This window comes from Drosophila pseudoobscura, chromosome X, assembly GCF_009870125.1.
Source record: "Drosophila pseudoobscura strain MV-25-SWS-2005 chromosome X, UCI_Dpse_MV25, whole genome shotgun sequence".
NCBI classification, from domain to species: domain Eukaryota; kingdom Metazoa; phylum Arthropoda; class Insecta; order Diptera; family Drosophilidae; genus Drosophila; species Drosophila pseudoobscura.
Window position 1 is genome coordinate 17,193,876 of NC_046683.1, and position 26,513 is coordinate 17,220,388.

General features: G+C 43.8%; 3 protein-coding genes across 8 annotated transcripts; 1 reads left to right on the forward strand and 2 right to left on the reverse strand.

The window, feature by feature from the left end:
* The first annotated feature begins 102 nt into the window (after positions 1-102).
* On the forward strand, positions 103-1,160 carry Arpc3B (Actin-related protein 2/3 complex, subunit 3B). Its single transcript, XM_002133872.3, has 3 exons — positions 103-222; positions 357-530; positions 618-1,160. The coding sequence occupies exons 1-3, from the start codon at positions 220-222 to the stop codon at positions 960-962; spliced, it is 522 nt and encodes a 173-aa protein (XP_002133908.3). The 5' UTR covers positions 103-219; the 3' UTR covers positions 963-1,160.
* LOC4815387 (proton-coupled amino acid transporter-like protein CG1139) lies at positions 1,120-25,925 on the reverse strand. 3 transcript variants are annotated; one of them, XM_015185988.2, is made up of 5 exons: positions 25,807-25,925; positions 2,531-3,073; positions 1,938-2,395; positions 1,700-1,875; positions 1,120-1,619 (listed from the first exon to the last, which is right to left on the reverse strand). In XM_015185988.2, the coding sequence occupies exons 1-5, from the start codon at positions 25,816-25,818 to the stop codon at positions 1,378-1,380; spliced, it is 1,431 nt and encodes a 476-aa protein (XP_015041474.1). In that variant the 5' UTR covers positions 25,819-25,925; the 3' UTR covers positions 1,120-1,377. The 3 variants fall into 3 exon arrangements, with proteins under 3 accessions (XP_015041474.1, XP_015041475.1, XP_001354580.1); XM_015185989.2 differs by lacking the exon at positions 25,807-25,925 and adding an exon at positions 3,909-4,033; XM_001354544.4 differs by lacking the exon at positions 25,807-25,925 and adding an exon at positions 3,866-4,018.
* On the reverse strand, positions 7,519-25,941 carry LOC4814670 (proton-coupled amino acid transporter 1). Of its 4 annotated transcripts, XM_001354543.4 has the most exons (6): positions 25,807-25,941; positions 20,603-20,769; positions 9,267-9,627; positions 8,749-9,200; positions 8,471-8,643; positions 7,519-8,388 (listed from the first exon to the last, which is right to left on the reverse strand). In XM_001354543.4, exons 1-6 carry the CDS (start codon positions 25,816-25,818, stop codon positions 8,135-8,137), a joined length of 1,419 nt encoding a protein of 472 aa, XP_001354579.3. In that variant the 5' UTR covers positions 25,819-25,941; the 3' UTR covers positions 7,519-8,134. The 4 variants fall into 4 exon arrangements, 3 of the variants coding, with proteins under 3 accessions (XP_001354579.3, XP_033237659.1, XP_033237657.1); XR_004469764.1 differs by lacking the exons at positions 7,519-8,388; positions 8,471-8,643; positions 8,749-9,200; positions 9,267-9,627; positions 25,807-25,941 and adding exons at positions 10,379-11,407; positions 11,469-20,341 and having other exon boundaries at positions 20,603-20,693; XM_033381768.1 differs by lacking the exons at positions 7,519-8,388; positions 8,471-8,643; positions 8,749-9,200; positions 9,267-9,627; positions 25,807-25,941 and adding exons at positions 10,379-19,175; positions 19,237-20,341 and having other exon boundaries at positions 20,603-20,693.
* Positions 25,942-26,513: the final 572 nt, after the last annotated feature.

Below are 26,513 nucleotides of genomic sequence, written 5' to 3' on the forward strand. Positions count from 1 at the left end.
GACCTAGAGATTTAAACCAACAATATTTGATTAGCTTACCGATATATATCAAAGAAGATTGCAAGGTGTGTGACCTAGGGGAGGAAGTCATTAAAACAATACTTAAACTTTGAAAATTGTCACGCTTCACAACACTTACGATTACTGACATTCGGAAAATAACTTTTAATTTCGCAAGGAATTATTTACATTTGTTTGTAGAGTATCTAAAGTCTTTAAATGGTAAGCTTTTGGCCAGAGGCAGACATCCAGGCCAGGCTTCAATTTCGTGAGCGTGTAAACTGGGTTTTACCTCAATTTGCTTTTAAATTTGATAACTTACAACATACTGATTTGTTTATGTTTTTTTTAACAAGGCATATCATTCAGAGATCGAGGAGTTCCACAAAACGGTGGGGAATATGGCCATCTTGCCGCTACGCACCCAAGTGCGAGGCCCAGCGCCCAATTATAATGGTGATAACGACATCATTGATGAGTCACTATATTACTTCAAATCGAACGTTTTCTTTCGCGAATACGAAGTGAAGGTTTGTGCATACCATACCGACATCAGACAGAAACATGTACATACATTCACTACCCCCCAAAAAATATTAATTCATATCTAATCGCAGTCGGAAGTGGACCGGGTTCTTATCTATGTAACGCTCTACATAACCGACTGCCTGAAGCGATTGGCGCGATGCAACAATAAGAGCCAGGGACAGCAGGAGCTCTACAGTCTGGCCATCTCAAAATTTGACCTGCCGGGCGATCCTGGATTTCCGCTAAACTCGGTCTTTGTCAAGACAAACGAACCGGAGCTGATGCGTCAGTACTTGCTGCAGCTGCGTCAGGAGACCGGCAATCGTTTGCTGGAAAAGGTCTTTGACACGTCCGACGATAAGCCCAGCAAATGGTGGCTATGCTTTGCAAAAAAGCGTTTTATGGATAAGAGTTTATCAACGCCAGGAATGTAAGACTTTCTTACGTCGATGAAATGCGTTGATCTTGACTGTTAGATTTGAGACTTGTTAAAATACCAAATATTTCGATACTTTCCGATAAGTGTGAGCGGTTTCTAGTGATGGGAAACATGACGCCACCATGAGCGCCAAATTCAAAAAGGCCAGCCACTCACGATTTGTAATCATTTATTAAAATTATTTTCTGTTGTAGATCATTTTGTTGTTTCTCTCTTTCTGAAAGCCAATTAAAGTTCCATACATACAAAAAATGCACATCTTAAAACTATAAACAAACAAAAAAAAATGGAAAAATACATTGTATAGGAATAAGACTTAAGACTAAACGAATTTTACAACATTACAGCGCATTCACATAATACAGAAATTACAGAATTATTTACAAAGAAATACTTGACAACGGATTTACCTACTTAAACTGTCTTATAATCTCGACGATGCTTTGATAGGTGCCAGTGACAATGCCCAGCAGAGCCACTGCCAAAATAAGTAAATTCTTTGCATATGACCAGTGCCCCAGGCCCTTGGGCACCTGGGCACGTACTACGAAATCAATGAGAACTGGTATAACAAAGGCCAGGCACGTCGAGCAGAGAGCTCCGATTAGCGATATGAAAAGATTCAGTTGGGGCACCACCAGAGCAACGCCAACTGACAAATTGAAAGGAAATAGAAAACATAAACCTTAGTAGGAATCAGTTGGACAGACATGGAGGCATCGAACTACTTACATGTCATCATTACCATAACGAAGCGCAGGGCCACTTGCATGCTGATGGGATACTTTTGGGCACAGCTGTTGGACCGCTTAAGCGGCGGCCAGAGTATCTTCATCATGACAAAGAACTGTATGGGATAGCCAAGAAATACGCCCAAAGCGGCCACAACCTTCACCACCTGCGACAAGCTGCGCGAAGAAGATAAGAGAAGATTTAGTTACAGCTTCCACCTGCTTTGAGCAGAACTTACACATCCTCCACAACGAGATTGAGGGTAATGCTGCCGGCCACATCCTCGCCCCAGCGCACATAGCTGACGAAGCCCGTGAAGATAAACAGGGCCGTAGTGAAGAACATGGTCGAGTTAAGCACTCCAAAGCGGCTGCTAAAGTTCTCCGGCTTTCGCATCGAATTGCGCAGCGGTAGGATGAGGGCAATGCCCTCATACGAGAAGAGGGCTGTGCCAAAGAATAGCGAAAGCTGGGACCCACTGGTGAACAGATGCCGATCGCCCAACGGTGGCATCGGTCCGTCCGAAAAGGCTATGGACAGCGTGGCAATCAGTCCAAACAGCAGTGCAACATTTGCAAAGGCCGACACCGGCGAGATGTACTTGAGATTGGTCATCAGCGAGGGGATCATGGCGGGCAGCAGGGTGATCAGCATCACCATACTCATGCTGATGTCCACTCCATTCTGTTGCAGTACCTGTAACAAAGAGGGATTGTAGGGATTATTTTATGGTAAGCCACTTTAATCAATTAAAACTTTTCGAAAGAACGAACCGAGTTGCAACCACCCATGCAATTATCGCAGCCTGTTGAAGTGGGAAGTGGGACTCACCTGATACAAATTCTCGGTGATGAAGACAAAGTAAATGGCGCAGAAGCCGAATTGCGTGACGCATAGGAACATCTCGACAATGAGCTTCATGATGCGCGACATGCGACGCAGGGGACGCGGCCCATACTCGAAGCATTTTTCCACCGTCTCTGGGTAATCGAAAAAGGTGGCGCCCGGCGTCCGCTCTACGGCTAGGACGGAGCCGCGAATCAGCATCCGTTCGCAGTGGACACACATCACGGCAATGATCGGCAGCAAGATGGTGGCACCCGCCAGTCCGCCATTCTTGAAACAATCACCCATCGCAAAGAGACCAGCGCCCACGCTGCCCTTAAAGAGATGTGTGGCTGCCTCCAAATTGCTGGTGGCATGACGCCTTTTCACCGGGCTGCTGCCCTCCACATCCGTTGCCTGTTTCTCCATCTGATGGTCTCCATTTGCCGTTGCTGTTACCGTTACCGGTGTTATCTCCAGTGTTCTGCCCATTTCGCCAGCTTCGATGGCCTTCTGTTCGCTGACGCTCTGCTGCTGCTTTTGCTCTTGCTGTGTGTGGTAATGAGACGGAGTCGGACGTCGTTTTAAATGAAATTGAAAGTTTTTTAGTTTCTATTGCGCCCTCTCCTTCCCATTCTACTTCTGCACCTGCATCGGCTGTTGTGTGAGATGAGAGCAAGCCTAACGGTTCTTCAAATATGTCTCACAAGTGGGAGAGGGACGGCAAGCTTTTAAGAGAGGATCTATTTCGTACTCCTTCTACATCTGCTGTTACTATGAGCGTAGGGAGAACAAAGCTAATGAGAGTGGGGGACAATAAACAGATGAGCTGTTAATCTTCGCTCTCTCTCTCTGATGCATTACCCCATTACATTTTTCTTGCACTATCCACTAACCCCTTGTATGAAAAATGGGTGGCAATCATAAAACAAATATCTAATAGAAATACAAAAACATTTGAAAGTAAATCAAACAAATGCTTCCAACTGCGGTGACCAGGAAGGAAGGCTCATTAACTTTGAGCCACTCAAGGTTGTTTTGCCAAATCATTCCAAATAAATTAAAACTTTTGAGTAAATTCCGGTTATTTAACTCCCCCGAAACGCACGTTGATTTAATTGTTGTTATAATTCACAGTGACGCAATTTGCACATATTCACAGAGTCGGTAGTAAATCACTGACATAAACCAATCCATATCACATAATCCATCAATATCGTGCCTATTTTCTTTTAATTAGAACCGAATGCTCTCTGATAAGCGATGCCTCTACATGGTAATATCTCCGATAAGCATCGATCGGAATCGAAGTCTCATACTCGTTTCAAATTCAATTTTCACCTTTCAATTGCTCGATCAATGAAGGGGAATAACGAGTACGTACGAGTACAATTAGACCAATGTATGTTGTGGGTTTTCTCCCGGCGATCGTAGGACCGTGCGCGGCAAGAACTCAAACCAGACTCAATGCTCGAGTTGGCCAACAGAATCGGTTTGGGGCCGCCGGCGGCGTCAAGCAAACAAAAAGCGAAACATCAGCACTCGACATATGCCATTGTGTGTGTGTGTGTCTGACATTGTTGTTTGAGCGAGTGTGTGTGTGTGTGTGTGTCTAAGCACTGCAAAAATGCATATAACGGTTATCGTTTAAGGGGAAGGGCAAGCTAGGAAGGGAGCAACACACAATCACGAAAATTCTCTTCCCTTAAACTGATTATCGAAAAAAGCTGAACAATTTAGTGGCATTCTATTCCGAAGGAAAGAGAAGGGAAGGGATCGGATCGGAGAGCTTGCAAATAGCATGGATGCAGTCAATCGATAAACGATCAGCAAGCGATGTGGATCAATGACGATTAGCTGCACAGTTAACAGAATAGCACTTTAATAAATTCACTGAAAATAAGACTAATATACACTGATAAAAGCACCTGGTATTACTCGCATTTTATGATGCAAAGCACCACCCGTTGGTAATATAAAAATTAATATTACTTATCTAAAATCTTAATCTTTAACTATAAAAAACTATGCAAAAAAATCATTATATTGCAAGGCAAACCACACCACCTAGTGGCCCGGTTAACCATCAAATATCATCAAGAGATTTTAAAAAATACTCAAATATTAATACAACAACCGAACCCTCGTGGAGAATGCTCATATTTGGTATGCCATTCGTAGCGAATGTGTCGGTTCGTTTATGGGAAATTTGTACAGCAAATAAATAAATAGCAAATTTAAAAGTATATCCAAAAAATGACCTAAAATAATGGTATTACTTTTTTTATAGTCAATACTAAAAATGAGTATAGGGGTATATTTGATTTGTGGTGAAAGTGGATGTGTGTAACGCCCAGAAGGAAGCACTCTCCGCCTATCCGGCCGGATGAGCGCTTAGATCTAAGAGCTATAGAAACCAAATTTGACATCCACACTCCAGGGATATCTCACTATTATAGGTATATTTGAAAAACTTCGCCCGCCCTCTTCCGGCCCCACAAAAGACGAAAATCTGTGGCTTCCATCCTCGTTTTCATACAAGAATTTGGATAAACTCCAGATGTACTCGTATGTGCATATGTATTTCTTTGGAGTTTATAAAAAACTACTCCCACAACTTTTCATTTGATTGTAATTGTCCCCATGCAAAGCTCTCGACAAAGATCAATAGAAATGGAAAAATCCCCCGCAGCTTTAGCTTTAACTGATTCCAGCGCGAAATAAATTGCTCGCTCGCCTGCCACTCGGAAATATCAAAAGCCAATCAGCCAAGTGGTTAATTTTATTACAATTGGTACACCTACGTACTCGTATTATTTTCACTAAATTACTCCATATTTCAAATATGTCTCTCCAGACGGAATACTTTTATGGGTACATAAAATCTCGGAATTGCCTTTGTCAGCAATCATTCAAAGTTAAGTTTCAAATGTGTACGGGTGTATACTCGGGCATATTTGTCGCTGATTGCGTCACGGCATTGTGGCACTGAATTGGAACAGCAGCAGGCCGGTCGTTGTTCCAGCCCGCCAGCAGGAAGTGGTTCGATCAGGTTCAAGGATCCGGTGGCGTACCGGAATTCTGTATCCGAATCGGTATTTCCAATGCACGTGCCCATTGTCGGATTTTTTTTGCGAATCGAATTCTTGCTCGTTTCTCGCTTTGGATGATCGTCGGCCCAGCGCACGTTTCGTGATTGTTACACCTGCTCCTCTCTCCCTATATAGTACTTGTATGGCCCTCTGCGACCAGCCCCCTCTTCAGGGCCCAGCAATGCCGTGGCAGTGGAACGCATGGAAATTTACCGAATTGATTGGAGGAAACGTTTTATTTGGGTCCGGTGCAAGCGCCAGTTAAATGAATTGCATATTTGTATACTCAGAGTACTGTGCTTTTCGCTGCATCTCTTTGTATCGTTCTCACTTCTTCCAATCAATCGAGCCATCGATGCGATCGATGTTTACGGAATTCAGCAATTGGATTATATAAGGCGTATAACCAAATGCATAACAACGAACAGGGGCTTAGTCAAAGGGGTACTTGTCTATTACTGATCTAATACCCCTGGTCCACTCTAATTGCTTTAATAATTTCCCATAAGCGAACGGACACATTCGTTACGAATGGCAAACAACAAACAGCGAATGGGCTTCGCGCACGAATTATTTCGAAATAAAACCCAGAGTAATGGGTCTCAGATGAATATATAAAGGAAATATTTAAATAGTATAGGAAAAAATAGAACCAGTCGATCAGAAATATGATCTTTGAAAAGAGTTGTTGCAAGAAAGTTGTTTTTTGCCATCACACGTAACCGTGGCCTGTACCCAGGCAGGGCAACCACATTTGTTTCATGAAACTGTGGCATATTATTTCTCCATGTGCATACACACATGAGAGCTTTAATCGAAATTGTGAGTTGACCACACATTTGGGATGATCAATATCCCTCCAATCGACGCCCATGACTTCCGCATATGCATATCTAACGGCATCGACTGCACTTCCATTCATTGTTTCAAGAATCGTTTTGAAGGTTGAAGGTCGCCTCTGGGCAATGGCAAAACAGTTTTCGATTAGATTGATTCGGATTCGAATTTGGTTTGATTCGGATTAGATTAGTGTAATTCCTTGAAACACAATAAGAGAGAGAGAGAGAGAGAAAGAGAGAGAGGGAGAGTAACTCGTGCAGATTGTTGTGAATTGTACGAGTACGCACACGTCTTTCTATAGACGGAAAGCGAAAGCTAGCTAGAACTATGGAACAACTATCGATCATATAATTGCAAATTTTTCACACGTTCTCTCTCTCTCTCTCTCTCTCTTTATCTGGATAGCGCGAAATGGGGGTCAATGTTAATGCTAATGCGATTCTTCAACACCAAATGATAATCTCTGTCAAATTAAATTCCATTTCATTGAACCCGTTTCGCAGGTTGATTAGTATTCGTCGCCCGAGCTGCTGTTTTGAACCTGTTTGGGGAAATTAAATAAAAAATACCTAACGCTTTCTGAGTCATATACCATACACTCGTAAATTGAACCTGTTGTTTGAGTATGAGATAGGCATATATTTGATGGAGGGCTAGAGATCTGAGACACTTTTGTGCATCGTAGAAAACGTTTATCCTGGACATAGAGTAGAGGTCCCAACATTTGTTATGATGAGGCATTTTGAGAAGCGTTATACCCATGATCCACTAATCCACATTCGTTGCACAAATGTCCCATAAACGAACGGATACGCTCTTAAATGTGGTTTGGGTAATAGATTTGGTGGAGGGGTAAAATTTAAGATAACTAATTTGTGCGTAAGAGTAATTTATTGCACATTCGCTGTACAAATTTCCCATAAGCGAACGGATACACACGGCAGCCCTTCCATTTCTACTTCATAGCATTTCAATTTAAACCAAAATCCAAATAAAAAAACGTGTATATATGTACATATATATTAATCATAAGAGCAAGGCCACACATCTGTCATTTTCTTGTCATTTGCGATGACGTCAAAACAAAACGTCGCATCGTTTATTTTTTTCACTTAATATCTAATAAAAAAAAAAAACTAAAATAAAATAAAATTATTAAAGAATCAATTATAATAAGTAAAATGCGCAGCACGCTCACAAAATACACGAAAGAGGCACTAGGCTAAGGCACTCATATAGTCGTACATTGTATGTATGTACTCGCATATGAAGGTATGTTGGTACTTTTGACCAGTAGTAGTTTTTCGTTCCATTTCGGTCAGAATAAATTCGTATATGAATGTGTATTTAATTGTATTTTTTTTGTTTTGCTTTGATTACGGATAAGGTGGATATCTCTCCTAAGATACTGTGATGATTGTTTGCTGATGATTCGATGGGCATTTCTGTTAATATTGTGATGATCCTTTGATAGTCTCTCTGATTAATATTCTCGGATGATCCTCTAAAGAGTCTTCTGATGATCCTTTAAAGCGTCTCCTGTTGATCTTCTAAAGAGCACTCTTCGCTGATCCTGTAATGTTCTTTTGACGATCCATAAGATCCCTTTGATGGTTCATGAATGATGCTGTGATGGATACTTTGGTTCTCCCTTTGATGATGATCCCAATCAGCTCCCTCAACCATTCATCTCGCCAAAGTGATTGACAATCTGCTTAAGACTCTCATAGGAGCCCGTGAAGAAGCCCAGCAGTGCCACCACCAGGATAATGAGATTTTTGGTGCAGACAAACAGGCCAGGTCCCTTGTTTGGCTCGCTGCTGGCAATCAGCTCGATCACAGGTGGAAATACCAAGGCCAGGGCCGTGGAGCACAAAGCACCAATCAGGGAGATGAACAATCCCAATGCGGGCACCATCTCAGCGATGGCCACTAATCGACAGATAGAGAGATTAGTGCTGGGTAGCTGATCGGCAGAAGGAGTACATAGCCTAAGTCTATCTGGGATACTTACGCGTAACGATCACCATGATGGTGCGGAAGGAGAGCTCGCCGACCAGCGAGCGGCCCGAGATGCCACACAACTGCTTGGCATTGGGCCACATGATCTGGATGGCCACAAAGAACTGCAGGGGATAGCCCAAGAGGACGCCCGTGGAGACCATCAGCTTGACGGCCTGTGCCAGACTGTGGGAGCAGGAAGGAAGGGTTCACGAATGAGTCAATGTCAATATGGATGAGTCTGGAATGCGGCTCTGCACTGCACTGCACTGCAGTGCACTACACACTCACATGGTATCGCCAAGATTGAGTGTGAGACTGCCGCCGACCTCCTCGCCCCACTTCATATAGCCAACGGAGCCGGCAAACATGAACATGACGGAGACCAGAAACATGCCCACATTGAGGACCCCCAGTCGGCTCTCGAATTGGCTTGGCTTTCGCATCGCATTCTTTAGTGGCATCACCAGTGCAATGCCCTCAAAGGCAAAGATGGCGGTGCCAAAGAAGAGAGCCAACTGGGAGCCGCTTGTCCAATAGGCGCGCTCCTTAACCTCCGGCAGTCCATCCTTCAGAGCATAGTAGAGGGTGATGGCCAGGCCCAGGACCATGCAAACATTGGCTATCATCGAGACGGGCGTTAGCCACTTGAGGTTCGTGATCAGGGAGCTCAGTAGAACGGGCACAAATGCCAGCAGCATCACCAGATGGACATCCATGTCAATGTTGTACGCTTGCAGGATCTTCAGAAAGGACACTCTTGAGCTGGATGTTCATCCGCTTCCTGCCTGCTCATCCACGGCACTCACCTGCTTCACATTCGTGCTGATGAACACAAAGTAGATGCAGCAGAAGCCCAGCTGTGTCACACAGATGAAGATGTCCACCAATCGGCCCATGGTCCGTGACCAACCCCTCAGCTTCATCGGTCCGTTCTCGAAGCACTGTTCCACCGTCTGGGCATAGTCCGCGCACACAGCATCACCGCGCAGATCGCGCATCTTCTTGGAGCAGGCGATGAGCACATGCTGGCAGTGGATCGACACTACGGCAATCACCACCGTCAGCAGTGGTGCCACAATCAAACCGCCATTCTTGAAGGCATCGCCCATGGCAAACAGCCCTGGTCCAATGTTACCCTTGAACAGGTGCACAATCGTCTCCAGGTAGCTTGAAAATACACGATACATACATCATCATCATCGTCGTGGGGCACCACTTCGACAGGCAGGTGGGACTTCATGCGGGGATTCGGTAGGAGTTTGGGTTAGATCTTCCTTTGATGGTTATTCGGTTATCAATGATATTTCGGGTAATTTTAAGTGGGTTAGTATTTCCATGAAGAGAGTTTAGTAGATGTACTACTGCCGATGCAATTGGTTATTCCATAGTGTATACGATGGACTCTGTAGATTGTTTGAATAGAATCCGCACTGTACCCCAAAAGCTACCTTCAAATTGATTGTTGGCTTATCCACGTTTGTACATTCATAAATCTTTGTATCCATTTAAATTTTATCTCGATATTGTAACGTATCACCTACGCACGTCTGTGTATATAAATCCTGCCAGGCTAGCTGTTGTTCAGCGAAGGGGAGCACACGCTTTGGGTTTCCGGCCTCTGCTCGTCGGCTATTGGAGTGATGTTCTTGCCCCTCCTCCTGCTGGTGGCCTATACGCATTATACCGCGAATGAAGTAGCGTGTCACGACGAAAATGCTTAACCGGGAGACACTGTTTATCCCTAGATAGAATTGTGGATTTGTGCTGGAAAGGTATCTCAACTCCGCCTCTGGTGTTGTCGAGGTCGTGTCGCCCGCCCTACCATGGCCATTCCAAACCGTTCGATTTAATGACGGAATGGCCCCTTTGTCCGGGACGTCCTACATGGGGAATTTGCCAGCGAAAGCAAAACGGTAGATTAACACATTATAAAGTTTATTCACTTACTGGCTAAAACACTAGTATTACCCGCAAATACCATAATATAATTCCCCATATTAAAAGAGTAGCTAAATGAAAATATATGTGTAAAATTCCTACAAATACTTGGCTATGTGTAATACAAACGATATACTAAATAAGTCCGAAATGGACAAACTAACTTGCTTGCTGACTCCGTAAGGTTCAGAAGCCAATTCGAGTGGGCACTTCTCCCTCCCGCTCACCGACCGGCCCTAATTCCCTTGCTTCAAGTTGTACTTTATTAATAACAAAATTTAAGTCCACTCATACCTTTTCTCCAGTTTATGGCTCCATCGGCGAAAGCGCTTTCCTCGATGAATACCTAAAGCTGCTGTGGAGGAAGAACACTTAAAATGGCACAAGGTAGGGGGAAATCATATTTGCAGATCGGCGAGAGTCACGAGAAGCCACTACCGGAATCAAATCTAATTCTCTCCTAAATAACTCCGCACCGAGATCAAAATTAATTATACATTTACGAACACGAATACAATCACTCTGTCAATCCGTTGCTTCCTCTTTTTTTCCCTATTCTATTTCTCCCGACTGTTATCTATGTTTCCTTTCCACCTCCTGGGCGAAAGGGAACCGCACAAATTCTTTTCCCCTGCTTCTGCAGGTGAAGGGTACGCGAAAGCAAAGAAAAGGCCAAACGGCCAATCTCCGACGGTGCTAGATTAACACTTTCTCTCCGCCGATCTGCTCGCGACCAAGGGACGGGCCCTCCTTTTCTGTCGCGTCGCGCTCGACTACTAAAGTGCCGACGCCAACGCCTCGGAAAGCTAGCCGCTTGGGGGGGACCGAGCGTTGCCCAAATATCTTCTCCCTCTGCTTCCACGCTCGCTTCTCCGATGGCTGAGCGCTTTCCAGACAGTCCCAAAAATTTAAACGCCGCTTTGTTAGGCTTGCGGCTGCTGTTGTCTGCTGGCTGGCTTCCTTGGACGATCGAATCCGCACTGATTACCTCGATTTCTAAGCGCCAAGACTACAAATGGGACAACTCTTTATTCTCCTTTAGCCCTTCTCTTCTCCTCCGCAGCACTTACCCCAACCGGACTCAGCGCTATACGGCTTCTGACGACTGAACAGCCCACTCGCCTTCAACCAAGAATCTCGCAGTCGAATCTTGGATTTAGCTAATTAGATTCCCTTAGAGTTTTTCTCTTCACTAAATTCTTGGTTTTTCCCTTCCGTCGGACCGATACGCAACCGACTCAACTGACTTTCACAAGGGAATAGCCGATAGGGACGCCAACGTTCTGGCGGCAAATCCTCTAACAGGTCCCTGGATGCATTTTCAACAGAGATAACCTGACGTTTTGACCTGTTACCGTCTTTTTGGTTCTCCCTTGACCTGTCGTTCGCCTGCCACTCTGAGCGTTAGATGGCGCCACAAAAACTCAGCATTCCCTGCTACAAGCGCTACAAAAGCCCCCCCGAAAGATCAGGCTTGGGGGTCACACTCCCAAGAATGATAACAGGAGAGCTTGAAGCAGTTGGCTTACTGACGAAGATCTTTCGCGTGAAACCGTCCTACATAACGACCCTGCAAATCCTCTAACTCATAGTAGGCCTGCCCTATCTTCTTTTTGACCCTGGCCTTCAGAAAGGCCGGACCCAACTTCGCGCTGTACCCTGACTGAAAATTGCTCTGCCTGAAATTTCTTCGGAACACCTCCTGACCGACATTGTAGGATATGTCTCTAGCCCGTAAGTTGTACTGCCGTTCATTTTTATCATTCTGTTTTTTCATGACTTCTAGAGCCTTGCTTCGAACCAAGTCTAATGAATCCTCCCGCGAGAAAACTGCTGACCTGTCATCCATCACCCGCAATGCTCTCAGAAGCTTGTATGTTGCCCCGGAAGTGATGAAATGCTGTCCGAACACCATATAATAAGGAGTTGCATTCAGACTTGCATGCACCGCAGAACGCAATGCGCAGCAAATGCTGCTGAGGTGCTCGTCCCAGTCCTTCTGATCCTCGCGCACGTAAGATCGGATTGCTGCAATCACCGAGCGATTTACACGTTCGGAAGCATTAGCTTGGGGTGCGTACAGGGCCGTGAGAGTGTGCGAAACTTTATATTCCCGGAGTAGCTTTTGGAATGCCTCAGACTTAAATTGTGTGCCATTGTCGGATACTATTGTCTCCGGAACCCCGAAAGCATGAAAAAGATCTTGCTGCATGTACTTGACTACCACGTCCGCGGTCAACTTCTTCACTGCCTTAAGAAACACATATTTAGAATAGTGATCGAGGACGATAAAGATGCCTATATGTCCACTTCTTGAACGGGGATATGGCCCCAGGAAATCTACATATAATTTCTGGAAGAAACGTTGTGACTCGGGCGCAATTCCAATCTTCGGTCTCTGGATTGTATTGGGGGCCTTGGTAGTCTTGCAGACATCACAAGCCTGGATATACTTCTTCACATCGGCAACCAAACCAGGCCAGTAATAATACCGCCGTATCCTTTCTAGGGTTTTGTGAATGCCTCCATGGGAAGCCAGTGGATTGTCGTGCGCGTTACGCAAAACATCAACCACTAACCCTTGAGGAATCCAGAGTTTCCAAATGAACACATCATGTAGCACCTCTCCTGTTGCGTGATCTGACCTACGATACAACAAGTTATCTACAATTTTGAGATCTGGCAACTTATCAATATTGGCCCTAACCCTTTCTACGATCTCCACGTAATCTTCTGCCTTGAATTCTGGCGATTCCAAATCCACCAACAACCCATTGCTCGCGTCTAGAGTCGCCACTTCCTCCTCATTTACGCGAGAAAGAGCATCCGGAACCACATTAAGCCTGCCGCTACGATGCTCGATTTTAAACGAGAAACTCTGCAGCTTTAATGCCCACCGGGCTAGACGTGAGTGTAAGTCAGTTTGTGACATGAGCCACTTCAAGGAGGCGTGATCAGTGATTACAGTAAATTCATGCCCCTCGATGTAAGCTCTGAACTTATTTATGCAAACTATTGCGGCCAGACATTCTTGTTCGGTGACCGAATAATTCTTTTGGGCTTTGTTGAGTTTTTTCGATACAAACGCAATCGGATATTCGTCCCCCTCCGGTGTCTTCTGCACCAGCACTCCCCCAACGCCTGTCTTGCTAGCGTCGCAGTGAACATAGAATGGTTTGCTAAAATCAGGACTACGCAAAACTGGCGCTGAGCAAAGCATCTCCTTCAACTTTTCAAAAGCCTCCTGACCCGCTGGAGTCATTGAAAATTTCTGTCTAGGTTTGAGCAAGTCCGTGAGAGGCGCGGCTACCGATGCGAAGTTGCTTATAAACTTCCGGTACCAGCCTACCATACCTAGGAAGCGACGCAGAGACTTTAGGGATTTTGGCAAAGGAAAATCGGACATAGCCGAAATCTTATCCGGATCTGTACGAATCACCCCTTCACCTACTATATGCCCCAAATACCGCACTGACTTCATGCAAAACTTGCTTTTCTCCACATTCAGCGTTAACCCTGCCGCTTTTATGTAACTTGCCACTTCACTCAACACCCTCCGATGTGACTCAAAACTGTCCGACACAATCAAAAGGTCGTCCAGGTACACAAAAACTTCATTTCTTAAACTGGCCGGAATTACCTTGTCCATCAGCCTTGTCATGGTCTGCGAAGCGTTAGTGAGACCAAAAGGCATCACCTTATACTGGTAGAGAGGTTTGCCCGGAACCGTGAACGCTGTTTTATCGCGTGAGCTCGGCTCTAAGGGAACTTGCCAATAGGCATCCTTAAGATCCAGGCTCGAAATAAACATCGCCTTAGGAAGACGTCCTAAAATCCCATCAATTTGTGGTAACGGATACGCGTCCTTTTTGGTCACCGCGTTAACTTTCCTACTATCCAAACATAGCCTCACCTTCCCTGGCTTCTGCACCAATACTACCGGTGATGACCACGCACTATCGGATTCCTCTATCACCCCTAAGCTGAGCATCCGATCTATCTCCGCATATAACAATTTCTCTACCGCAGGAGATACAGGGAAGTGTCTCTGCTTCACGGCTTTTGCATCACCTACATCAATTGAATGCGAAAGCAGGGCCGTCTTTCCTAGACCGGACACGGAAAACGAAGGAAATAAATTGATGGTCGCTTGCAACTGATCCATTTCCCCTCGGCTGAGGTTCTGCGGTTCATGAACTATCTCTGCCAGCGACATGCTGGGTGGCAATAAATCGAAACTCGACCAAAAATCGATCCCTAAATACAGGTCCTGGCTGAGCGATGGAATAATGTGCAGCTCAAGGTCCTTCACTGCACCCTTATACTGCACCGGTGTCCGCAGTCGTCCCACTACCTCTTGCCTCCGTCCATCCGCAGTGGAAGCATTTAGAACTCCTCTCTTAAAAGGAATTCGGCTTTGGATTACGCGTTCTGCTAACTTTCCGCCTATAACACTTATAGCTGCTCCGGTGTCCAATAGACCAAGGACCGTTTGATCCAACAGGCGAACTTCCGCATATGGACGCTTGTCCTTCTGCTTGTAACGAATGCAATTTATCGCTTTCGCCGCCTGCCGGAACGCTCTCATCCTTCTTGCACTCCTTGTGAGGGACTTATTACTGGGTTGGTCGTTGGTGAAAAGCGAATGGGATCTGGCATGGACTAGTTGTGGCCAGACTAAAGCTTGGTGTATGTCGGATTCTGATTTCTCAGACGGAAACTGGGCGGTAGTTTTAAGTATCCCTACTGGGATTTCGCCTCTGCACTCGACTGCTTGCGCTGAACACTGACCGGCTGGCGAGGCTGGGTGTTCACTTTGCCGTTTTTTTGGCACTTGCTACACGACGGCTTATATTTATTAGGTGCTCCGCACCCAAAGCAAAAAATTTTCCTTTTGCTATCGCAATCGTGGTAGCGATGCCCCTCCTTTCGGCAATTCCAGCAAATCAGTGCCACGGCTGCCACCTCGTCCTCTTCTTCTACATCCGAGAATTCGGAGGCCTCCTCTAATTGGGCTTCCCCTACCAATTCCGCAACCTGTTTCCGGAAAGGAATCAATTTCTGGTACCCATGACTCCGCCTAACGTCGTCGAGAAAACTCTCCCTTCTACGACAGACTTCTCTCAAACGTTCTACGGAGTCGATTTGGACATTCAGTAGCTCATGTCTAATTTCAGGTCGCAAATTGCGCCGTAAAGTTTCCACAATCGCTTTCTCTGACATGGGAGTTTCCAAATCATCCATCAGCTGTATCAGGGCGTCGTGGAAGGAATCGAAACTTTCTTTTTCTTTTTGCTTCCTGTCCCTTATCGCTTCTCTGATATCCACATCGGTTCGAGAATCCCTAAACTGCTTTCTTAGAGCTTGGCATAACCGGTCCCATCTCATCGATCCGGAAGTCTTGTGGTAACGCCAATAAAAATCTCTGGCCTTTCCGTCAAAAAGCAGACTGGCGTTACTGCAAAGAACTGGAAAATTTCCTTCAAGAGTCTGATGTGTCAAAGCCTCTACCCTATAGAGAAAGTTATCAATGCTCAATCCTTCTTGGGTCCCATTAAAACGTAATTTCCAACTATTGAGGATATGGGCGACTTTGTCCGGTCGCTGACTCAGATCTGAGACTGCACTGCTTGGACGGTCGTAGCTCGGAAACTGTGCTAAATACTGACTATTCAGCCCCTGTCGGAATGTTTCCCCCACTTCTCTGTCCCTATTTTGTTGGACCGGATTATCCGCTTCCCCACGTCTATTCCCTTGAGGAATACTATTGCCAGTCTCTTGGAAATGTGCTGCTATGCTGGACTGAATGATTTGAGCCATTTTGTCCGTGAGCTGGGCTACCACCTCGTTTTGCATCGTGCTGATGGCCTGTGTAACTATGCTACTAACTCTTTCAGCGGTTATGGCTGCTGCCTCGTTTTGCTTGGCCTGTGACCTGGTATTATGAGGAGTACTTCTATCGACGCATAGCGTCTTGCATGTGGGACAGGTAGTATGGGTCTTGACATGTGACTCAATACAAGTTTTGTGAAACTCGTGACTGCACTTTGTTTTCAATGTAGGAGCCGAAGCCAAAGTTTTCCCACACAACTGGCATTTTGGCGCCGGAGCCGGTTCAGGCTCGTTATCGGGGTTTTCCATTGTAAAAAGAAATAAATCAAACTTAATTCCTAACTGTCCTGACAAAAATATGCCCCACAAAAACTACACGACAAAACCTAAACACTTGCTTATCAAACGCAGACAAAACCAAAGTTAAAAATGTGTTAATAGTAAAACTAAATTGAATATTCTAGTTAAAAGTCAGATAACTTATGCTAGCAAACCTAAGATGACTTAAAAATTAAAAAATAATAGGTAATTTTACGTGAACTCAAATTACAAAGAGAACTGATTCCTCGTGTTATAATTCATAGCTTCCTACGTTGCCAACTTAGGGTCAATGGCCCTGCAAACGCCACAGCTGTTCTCAAGTCTCGCTTCCCTTGTACAGCGAGAGAGCTAGCAAATCAACAGCCCTACGAAATAACACACATGGAATGTAAATCACAAGAATAGAGCGCAAAGAATATGATACGATAAAATAAAGTCATAAAAATTTTTGCCTTACGCATAGCTAATCCCCATGCGAAACGGACCCTATGCTAACTGAGACCCCAATTCCTAAGCACAAAAGAAAATGAAAAGAATGTGTACGCGCGCAGACGCCTTGCACTTGTCGCTGTCTAATTAAAACCAACAACAACTGCATGCGCGAGCCGTGGCCAGCTGCTGCTTTGATTCGCGCCGCTGTTGTCCAAACACCTCGGCTCGGCACTCTACACTTGAAATGAGCATGCTGCTTCTGATTTCACTCGTGGCCCACGGAATTCTATAATCAAGATTAATCCGGGTATGTCCAACGCGCTAAAGCTCATCAGCAGCAACGGCTAAGCCTTCCGCACAGTCCTTCAGCCGTGGGCAGGGTTCCGTAAGTAAACGAGATTCCCTCTGCAGTCCTATGCGCCCGAAAGACCATGTTTAAGGCTCCTGCCTCAGAAAAAGTAGGGTATTATTAAGATCGATGCACTTTTCGAAACGCTCCTCCGACGTGGCCGGATGAAAAGTCAAAACTTCTGCTTCCGTTTTCCGAATCGACTGACGAGCCCTCTACTTGGTGTTGAGAAAAGAAGGTATTCTTGAGCAATGACCACTTCCAGAGAAACAATTTTGGTCAATGCCGTCTATGCTGAATCGGGAAGTTTTAAAAAACAAAAAAAGGATGTCACAGTGTTAATGGTGTCACACCTGAATAGGTGTGGCCCCACGTTGGGCGCCAATTTTTAGTTATAATACTATATCTATGATTCATAAATGTAACGTATCACCTACGCACGTCTGTGTATATAAATCCTGCCAGGCTAGCTGTTGTTCAGCGAAGGGGAGCACACGCTTTGGGTTTCCGGCCTCTGCTCGTCGGCTATTGGAGTGATGTTCTTGCCCCTCCTCCTGCTGGTGGCCTATACGCATTATACCGCGAATGAAGTAGCGTGTCACGACGAAAATGCTTAACCGGGAGACACTGTTTATCCCTAGATAGAATTGTGGATTTGTGCTGGAAAGGTATCTCAACTCCGCCTCTGGTGTTGTCGAGGTCGTGTCGCCCGCCCTACCATGGCCATTCCAAACCGTTCGATTTAATGACGGAATGGCCCCTTTGTCCGGGACGTCCTACATGGGGAATTTGCCAGCGAAAGCAAAACGGTAGATTAACACATTATAAAGTTTATTCACTTACTGGCTAAAACACTAGTATTACCCGCAAATACCATAATATAATTCCCCATATTAAAAGAGTAGCTAAATGAAAATATATGTGTAAAATTCCTACAAATACTTGGCTATGTGTAATACAAACGATATACTAAATAAGTCCGAAATGGACAAACTAACTTGCTTGCTGACTCCGTAAGGTTCAGAAGCCAATTCGAGTGGGCACTTCTCCCTCCCGCTCACCGACCGGCCCTAATTCCCTTGCTTCAAGTTGTACTTTATTAATAACAAAATTTAAGTCCACTCATACCTTTTCTCCAGTTTATGGCTCCATCGGCGAAAGCGCTTTCCTCGATGAATACCTAAAGCTGCTGTGGAGGAAGAACACTTAAAATGGCACAAGGTAGGGGGAAATCATATTTGCAGATCGGCGAGAGTCACGAGAAGCCACTACCGGAATCAAATCTAATTCTCTCCTAAATAACTCCGCACCGAGATCAAAATTAATTATACATTTACGAACACGAATACAATCACTCTGTCAATCCGTTGCTTCCTCTTTTTTTCCCTATTCTATTTCTCCCGACTGTTATCTATGTTTCCTTTCCACCTCCTGGGCGAAAGGGAACCGCACAAATTCTTTTCCCCTGCTTCTGCAGGTGAAGGGTACGCGAAAGCAAAGAAAAGGCCAAACGGCCAATCTCCGACGGTGCTAGATTAACACTTTCTCTCCGCCGATCTGCTCGCGACCAAGGGACGGGCCCTCCTTTTCTGTCGCGTCGCGCTCGACTACTAAAGTGCCGACGCCAACGCCTCGGAAAGCTAGCCGCTTGGGGGGGACCGAGCGTTGCCCAAATATCTTCTCCCTCTGCTTCCACGCTCGCTTCTCCGATGGCTGAGCGCTTTCCAGACAGTCCCAAAAATTTAAACGCCGCTTTGTTAGGCTTGCGGCTGCTGTTGTCTGCTGGCTGGCTTCCTTGGACGATCGAATCCGCACTGATTACCTCGATTTCTAAGCGCCAAGACTACAAATGGGACAACTCTTTATTCTCCTTTAGCCCTTCTCTTCTCCTCCGCAGCACTTACCCCAACCGGACTCAGCGCTATACGGCTTCTGACGACTGAACAGCCCACTCGCCTTCAACCAAGAATCTCGCAGTCGAATCTTGGATTTAGCTAATTAGATTCCCTTAGAGTTTTTCTCTTCACTAAATTCTTGGTTTTTCCCTTCCGTCGGACCGATACGCAACCGACTCAACCGACTTTCACAAGGGAATAGCCGATAGGGACGCCAACGTTCTGGCGGCAAATCCTCTAACAGGTCCCTGGATGCATTTTCAACAGAGATAACCTGACGTTTTGACCTGTTACCGTCTTTTTGGTTCTCCCTTGACCTGTCGTTCGCCTGCCACTCTGAGCGTTAGATGGCGCCACAAAAACTCAGCATTCCCTGCTACAAGCGCTACAATATTGACTCAAAATACATTTTTACCTTTGCTGCATGCAGTATTTTAGTAGGAACTGTAACAGATCGATTCACTATAAGATATGATTCCCAAAGCTGGATGAAGTTCGGTTTCGAGTAGAAGTTAGAAGAAATAGAATCCTTAAAGTATAAGCGGGATTCTTCGATGGCATTTTAAGTTTAAATAGCAGAGAAGTCTATAGTTTAAGTGGAACAATTATAGCTGGTTCGGTTAGTTAATCTTTTAATTAATCTTTGACAGATTCATAGAACGAAGAAGAGCTGTGGATGCATTTCGCTGCAGTTCGATTGCTGTGATGGAAGGAAGGATTATTTTATATAACTAAACGATTATTGTCTCAGAAATCGGTTTTAGAAGTGGCTTTTGTTATTTCTTGAAAGTTTCAGTAAGTTCTTAGAAAGCAGGTTCTTCCATTAGTTGCAATTGCAATAATTGATTGATGATGGTTCTTAGGATCAAAGGTTGGAGCAGAATTCATTCGAGTTAAGTTAGCAATAGTCATACAAGCGTAGATCAAAGGTTAGTTTGTTTCTTAAAAACGAAGGTCATAGGTTAGTTGGTTTATTAAAAGCAAAGATCGAAGGTTAATTGGTTTCCCAGAAGCAAAGTTCGTTGATTCGTTGATGGAGATATATGTACATAGCTGTATCCCTGTTCCACTAGGGCACATGCGCATCGTGTTGATTCGGTTGTACGAATTTCCCCTAAACGAACGGATTAATATGCTGCTGGTAGTACAGTGATTGGGTTGTTAGGTTCTAATTGGTTTTTGCAGAACATTTGATTGGGTGTTTTGGTTGTTTTTGTGATGTTTTGGGATAGGCATTGGGATTAGTTTTGGTTTTGGTTTTGGTTTTTGGAAGGAGCGGTTGGTTATTCTCGGTTTTGAGTTGGTGGGAGATTAGTAGAGGAGAGGATCCGAAGAGGATAAGCTTTCGGGATTGGGCTTCTTTTGCTATCCATACCTTGTGGGCGGATGGTACTCCCCATGTTCGTTCTCGTCTTGGGGTTGCTTCCGTATGGATTTTCCTGCCACTTCTACTGATCCACCTCCACATCGTCCTGTCTCTGCGGCCTCCTGGATGGGTCCTGTCATGGTCCGATTCTGGGTGGGACTCTGCTGGAACGTAGACTTCTCGGTTTTGTTATAATGGACAAAAAAGTAAAAACAAACTTTAGTACATAGCAATGTTTAATAAGTTTTTCGTTTCGGCTTTTGTTTTTCTCTATTTTGTTGGCAGTTGCTTTTTCTTCTTTTTGTTCACTTCCCAAGTGGTTCAAAGATCTTTAATTGCAGCAGTAATTCGCCTCCGAAGATAGGTTATGATCTCATCTACGGGGAATCCCGTAGTTCAGTGGGGAACAGTAAAAAAGACAATGTGTATCGTGGAATCTTTTCCCATCAAGTAATAAATCAAAACATAAACGAAAGGGAATTCCCAGAATTCATTCCATTATTGCGCTGCTTTTGTGATGATTTGGACTATAAATTAGGCTTCTAACTGATTGCCAAATGCTCTCTAATAACTAAACTAGAGAGAGACTAAATCAAATCAAATCAGAGCCAATTAAACGGATCCATAAAAGCGAAAATTGAAAGTATAAGCGAATCGCTATCAATAATACCGACGCATAAATACAGTGCTGTTACCCTTTCAATGATACTGAAGCGATTGCCAACACATCAGCCAGACATTAGACACTCTAAAAACACAGATAAAGATGCGAGATATCTGGTACTATATTGTACTATAGCACGTGCCTGTGGCTTCGGCTAGAACTCAATGGGAATCAGTTCTAGATGGTCTATATCCACTAGAGGGTTCTCGAGACTCGAGTCGATGGATGGTTAGTTTTATTAATTTGGAACAATTATAACTATAGTTATCTTTAAACCATTCCATTCGAATCATGTTCGTGCTCCGTTCCGTGTGGAATTTGCACAGCGTTTTAATGTCATTCGATGCTATCTTTGGGAACCTGATATATGAAAACTTTGCACCATTTCCCTTGAATCCTTTTCTGCAATAAAACACGTTCATTCCATAACGACTATCGATCCGTGAATCATTATGCACTCGTTCTATGTGAATCAGGAATCAGTAATTGATGGTAAAACAGTTACCAACTCAATTGTTGTTTTGCTTTGATATTTGCTTTGAGAAATGTGCGAAATGAAATAGTTACTCATTTCAATAGATGATTCATGTATGTACCATTGATAAGCGATATGGAATCTCTTTATTCTATTTTCATAGTATCGAAACAGAAGCCATCCATTGCGGTTCATTCAACCCATATGCTCCATTCCAATAATGGAATAATCAAAAGCCGGTGAGAAATTACGACGGTGGTATCGGTGATTAGGACTTATGATATGATTTATATTTTACTATAAAATGCCACGAGTCAGATTTCAATGGGATCTTATTTATGGCCTCGCCAGATACTGCCACCACAGCGAAAATGGCAATTCGTGTGTCATTCAAGTGTCGAAAGTGTCAGCATTCCTCGGCATCTCTGTTGCCAGGAATCGGGAATCGGGAATCGGGAATCGATATGTGCATTTCAAGAATCATAAATAACGACAGACTTATCGCAAACTGATTTGCTTTTTGGCTTCATATCATTAGAGAGCTCTTTTCCCAACCCACCATCCGATGAGAGCTCATTGAGATTACGTCCCGCATGTCGTATACGCAATCTCTTAGTGGTCGACGTATGAGGCGCCCCTGACGTGCCAAAGTGCTCTGAGGAATGGTGCTGTAGAGCACAAGAGAATTCCAGGTACTCTCACTCTAGAGCTAGACAACGATTTGCTATTGTTGCTTGTGTTCTGCGCTTATCGGCAACTAAAGCCTTAAGTTTAAACAAAGTATAAATTGTTAATTGTCGTGACCTAGGAAAAACGAGGTACCACGATTAGGGGGAAGCGTTTATTGGCATTTACGAAAGATCGTGGCAAAATCGAAAGCTAGAAGTAAGTAGAACCCTTATTCATTAGGGCACTTACATCGAATACACTTTACATCGCTGCACAAAAATTTCCACTAAGCGAAAGGGGAATACCCAACGGGTGATTCGGCCATGAAATCCTAAAGAGATATGTACATATATGTAGCACTACAATATTTCGAATTTGGGCTTTAGATGGTTGTTAGCCAAGTTATAGTTAACAGATTAATATTTTATCGTTGGTCTTCTTTTGGAGAAGATTAAATATACAAAAATGCATTATCAATGCAAAAGAAAAAAGTAAAAGAATGTAGATTGGAAATATTCGAATATTATAGGAACAAAATACAACCAAATATTAATGATGGAATATTTTACTGCTTTTTTGTTATGGTAATCACGTGTGAACGTGATTCCACTGAAAACATGATTCTTAAACTCTGTATGGCTAGGTAGGGTATGGAAATACTGTGTTTAGTGGAAATTTCTTCTATTAGAAGTTTTTATTAGTAGTAGTACTCTAAAGTAAACTAATGTGACTGGTCGTAAGTTTAGTTAATGATAGATAACGCCAGATAGGTAGATGAGCAGCCTTCAAGTACGTGGCTATATCCATCCCGCCGACTCTTAACCCAAGGCAGGCCTTTGGCAAAGTGCCTGAAGTTTATTTGTGGTCTCTGTATTTTCTTTCTGCTCTTTCTGTGCTTTTTATTTTTTTGTATTCATTTTTTTCATTTTCAACTCAATTCAATGTCTTTAAGTGGAAAATTTTCCATGCCACGACAAGTTTCTTGACGTTGGTCGGTCAGTGGCAGTGGCATGGGGCATGATTATAAGGGGGGTTCCCGTTCTCGAGGGTTCACTGCACCACAGAGGCACAACAAACAAATTTTAATTTTCCCCGGGTTTTGTTAAGTGTTGCCGGAAATCTGAGAGAGAGAGAACCTTGATTGGCTTTTATTGGCAAAGCTTTTGTATTGCCCCTCCAAACCCCATTCTCTGCCACTCTGTGGCACTGACGTATGCCAGATAGTAACGTACAATACACATATCTTTACAATGGATAGTATGCTCGGTTAGGTGTCTGGGGAAGCAGAGCTCTGACCTTGATCAAAAGCAAAGTGCATAAAAGTGTGAGAATTTCCATTCCTTTCCATCATTTGCATTTTTAATAACCGTTCTCTCAGGCGTAACTATGCAAAGGTCAGTGGCGCCGGCACTGCGGAAGGGGGTCATAAATCTTACATTATCTATTCATAATCGTCACTAAACGGACAGTGAAAAAATCCAACCCATAAATCCAAGACCCCGCTGTAAGATAAGAAATAAATAAAAATTTCCACATTATGGAATCGTAATTTTACGTTCAAACGGAAGTTAGATCTATTAATCGTAATCTTACTAGAGTACCGCATGCACTGGCTGCGATTCAAGAATCGCTTCGTTCGATCCGTAAGAATCAGCGATTCTGTTTTCTCATAACTTCGAATCGCTTGCCCAACACGAACTGAATGAATCCCGAAATTTTTACTGTGTCAGATCCGAATCGAGTCGGATATATTCTCGCTCACTTTCTACTTGATTTACTGGTAGAGAGAACGAAAAGGCAACACACAAAACTTGTTACCAATCTCCATGTGTGTACACGTAGTATGTGTCGAATCACTTCAGAAACGTGCTTACATTAATCCGCAGTGCTCGGACTCAGTTTTCAGAGATTCGAATCTGACTAAAGGCATGATTCAAATTGATCGAAAGCTGAATTTCTATCAATATTGTGGATTCATGCAGGGCTCTTTCTCGTAAATATACATATGTTCTGGCATTCCACTGGAACTTGGAATTGATTTGTTTACTTCGATTTTTCTGTACAGAAAAACTCACAAAATGATAATCATAATATTTAATCATCTGGGAATCATCTTCTGTTCTTTGATAAATATTCTTTCTTTGCACAACTCTTTGTTACAGCTCTCTTGTGCGATTTATCCTTATAATTTTTGATTGTATATAAATTGTATAATTTTTAAGGGTATCAAAACGATTGGCCCTTCTTTGGTTTGTATTATTATTCATAGTCTGTTTGATACAAAGTTGTGATAATCATAATATTTAATCATCTGGGAATCATCTTCTGTTCTTTGATCAGTGTTCTTTCTTTGCACACTCCTTTGCTACAGCTCCCTTGAGCGATTTATTTAACATTTATAATTTTGAAGGGTATCAAAACGATCGACCATTCTTGGGTTTGTATTATTATTCATATCGTTCATATTCAATTATTCATACGCATTCATGCTTGTTCATATATGCATATTTATGCAAATCGTATCCAAATACTCAGACGCCCTCTGCAACCCTCTGCACTCCCCCTCCATGTGGACGCCTCTGCTTGACATGTGCAACAGCTGTCATACAAACCAGCACACAGACACACACACACACACATACATCTAAAGCTGTTCTTGTTCTGACTGCACTGCTGCGATGCTGCTATTGCCAGCTGACTTTGCACTTGAATATATATTTTTTTGTCGTTGCAAAAGAAGTTTTAATTTGTGTTTTTGTAGCTGGTTTTGTTTGGCTTTGTGCTTGCCAAAACAAAGAAAAGAAGTTCAAATAAACCAAAAAAAAAAAAACAGAACTGATTTCTTTCAACCACTCCACTCTTCTCCCATACCCTTCGTAAGCCTCTCCCCTTCCAACAGCCTCCCCTTCCACCACTTGTTGCTGTTGTTTAATTTGGGTTTCACTTTTTCGTTTTTGCTTTGTCTTTCGCTTTCTTCTTCGCTTTGACTTTTGGTGGCAGAAGAGTATTATAGTTTGGAAGAGATGTTTGAAATGCAGTATTTGTTGTTAAACAGCAACATTATATAAGCAATACCATATGGATGGCATTGGAAATCAGTTTGCCACATAATGTGAGAACCCGGCATACATAAAGCATTTAATATATTCATAAATATAGTCGATAAAAACTTTTCTTAAGAACTGTTTAACTCTAAAAAACTACTTTCCCAATGAATAAAATTCTTTGATATGGACTGATATAAAATTGTTCGATTTGTAAGGCTATACAAGCCAATCTATGCTCTTCTATCAGATAATTCCAGACAAAAATTCAAGCAAATTGATTTGCTAGGGTATCCATAATTCGAATACCTGCTTATCTTGTTCTTAATTTTAACGGTTTCAATTATAACACTCTACACACCTCTGCATCCATTTCGTTGTTGTTGTTGTTGTTGTTGTTGCTGCTGCTGGTGCTGCTGCTGTGCGTTTCTGTGTTGTTGTCAAAGAACTCGGTCAACGTACGAGACGAATGGTGTGTGGGGGGCGTGGGGTAATTTACAAAAACCCGAAAAAAATATATATGTATGTATGTGTAAAACAAGAAAACACCCAACAAAAATACACACGTTGAGCAATAAGAAATGCGTAATTTTGGCAAAGTTCTTTCTTAATTTAAATGATTTATTTTTAGAGCCTGCATTTGGTTTTGTTTTAATTTCTTATGCCGCTCGGCTGCGGCTCCTGTCGAACGGATGGGTTGGTGGATGCGGATGCGGTGCGTTCGTTCACCGTCAGCGTTCTGTGTGTGTTAATCGCTCCACGAAATTTTCAAGACTGACGGGCCAACGCCAACGACAACGACGACACCGATGGGGCCGGACCGGCCGTACGGTGCCGGGCCGGGCCGGGCCCAGGCCAGGCCGTATTTGCGGTGCGCTTGTATGGCACGGAGAGACAGGCAGACAGACGGACAAGCGGCGGCTGGTAGGTGGTTGGAGGAGAGGTGGGGTTGGGGCGGAGCGGAGCGGAGCAAAAACACGCCGCGCTCATCGCTGCGCGGGTGGCGTTCACCAACAACCAACCACCTCTCACACCCCCGCTTCATTATACCTTTTTTGTTATTTTTTT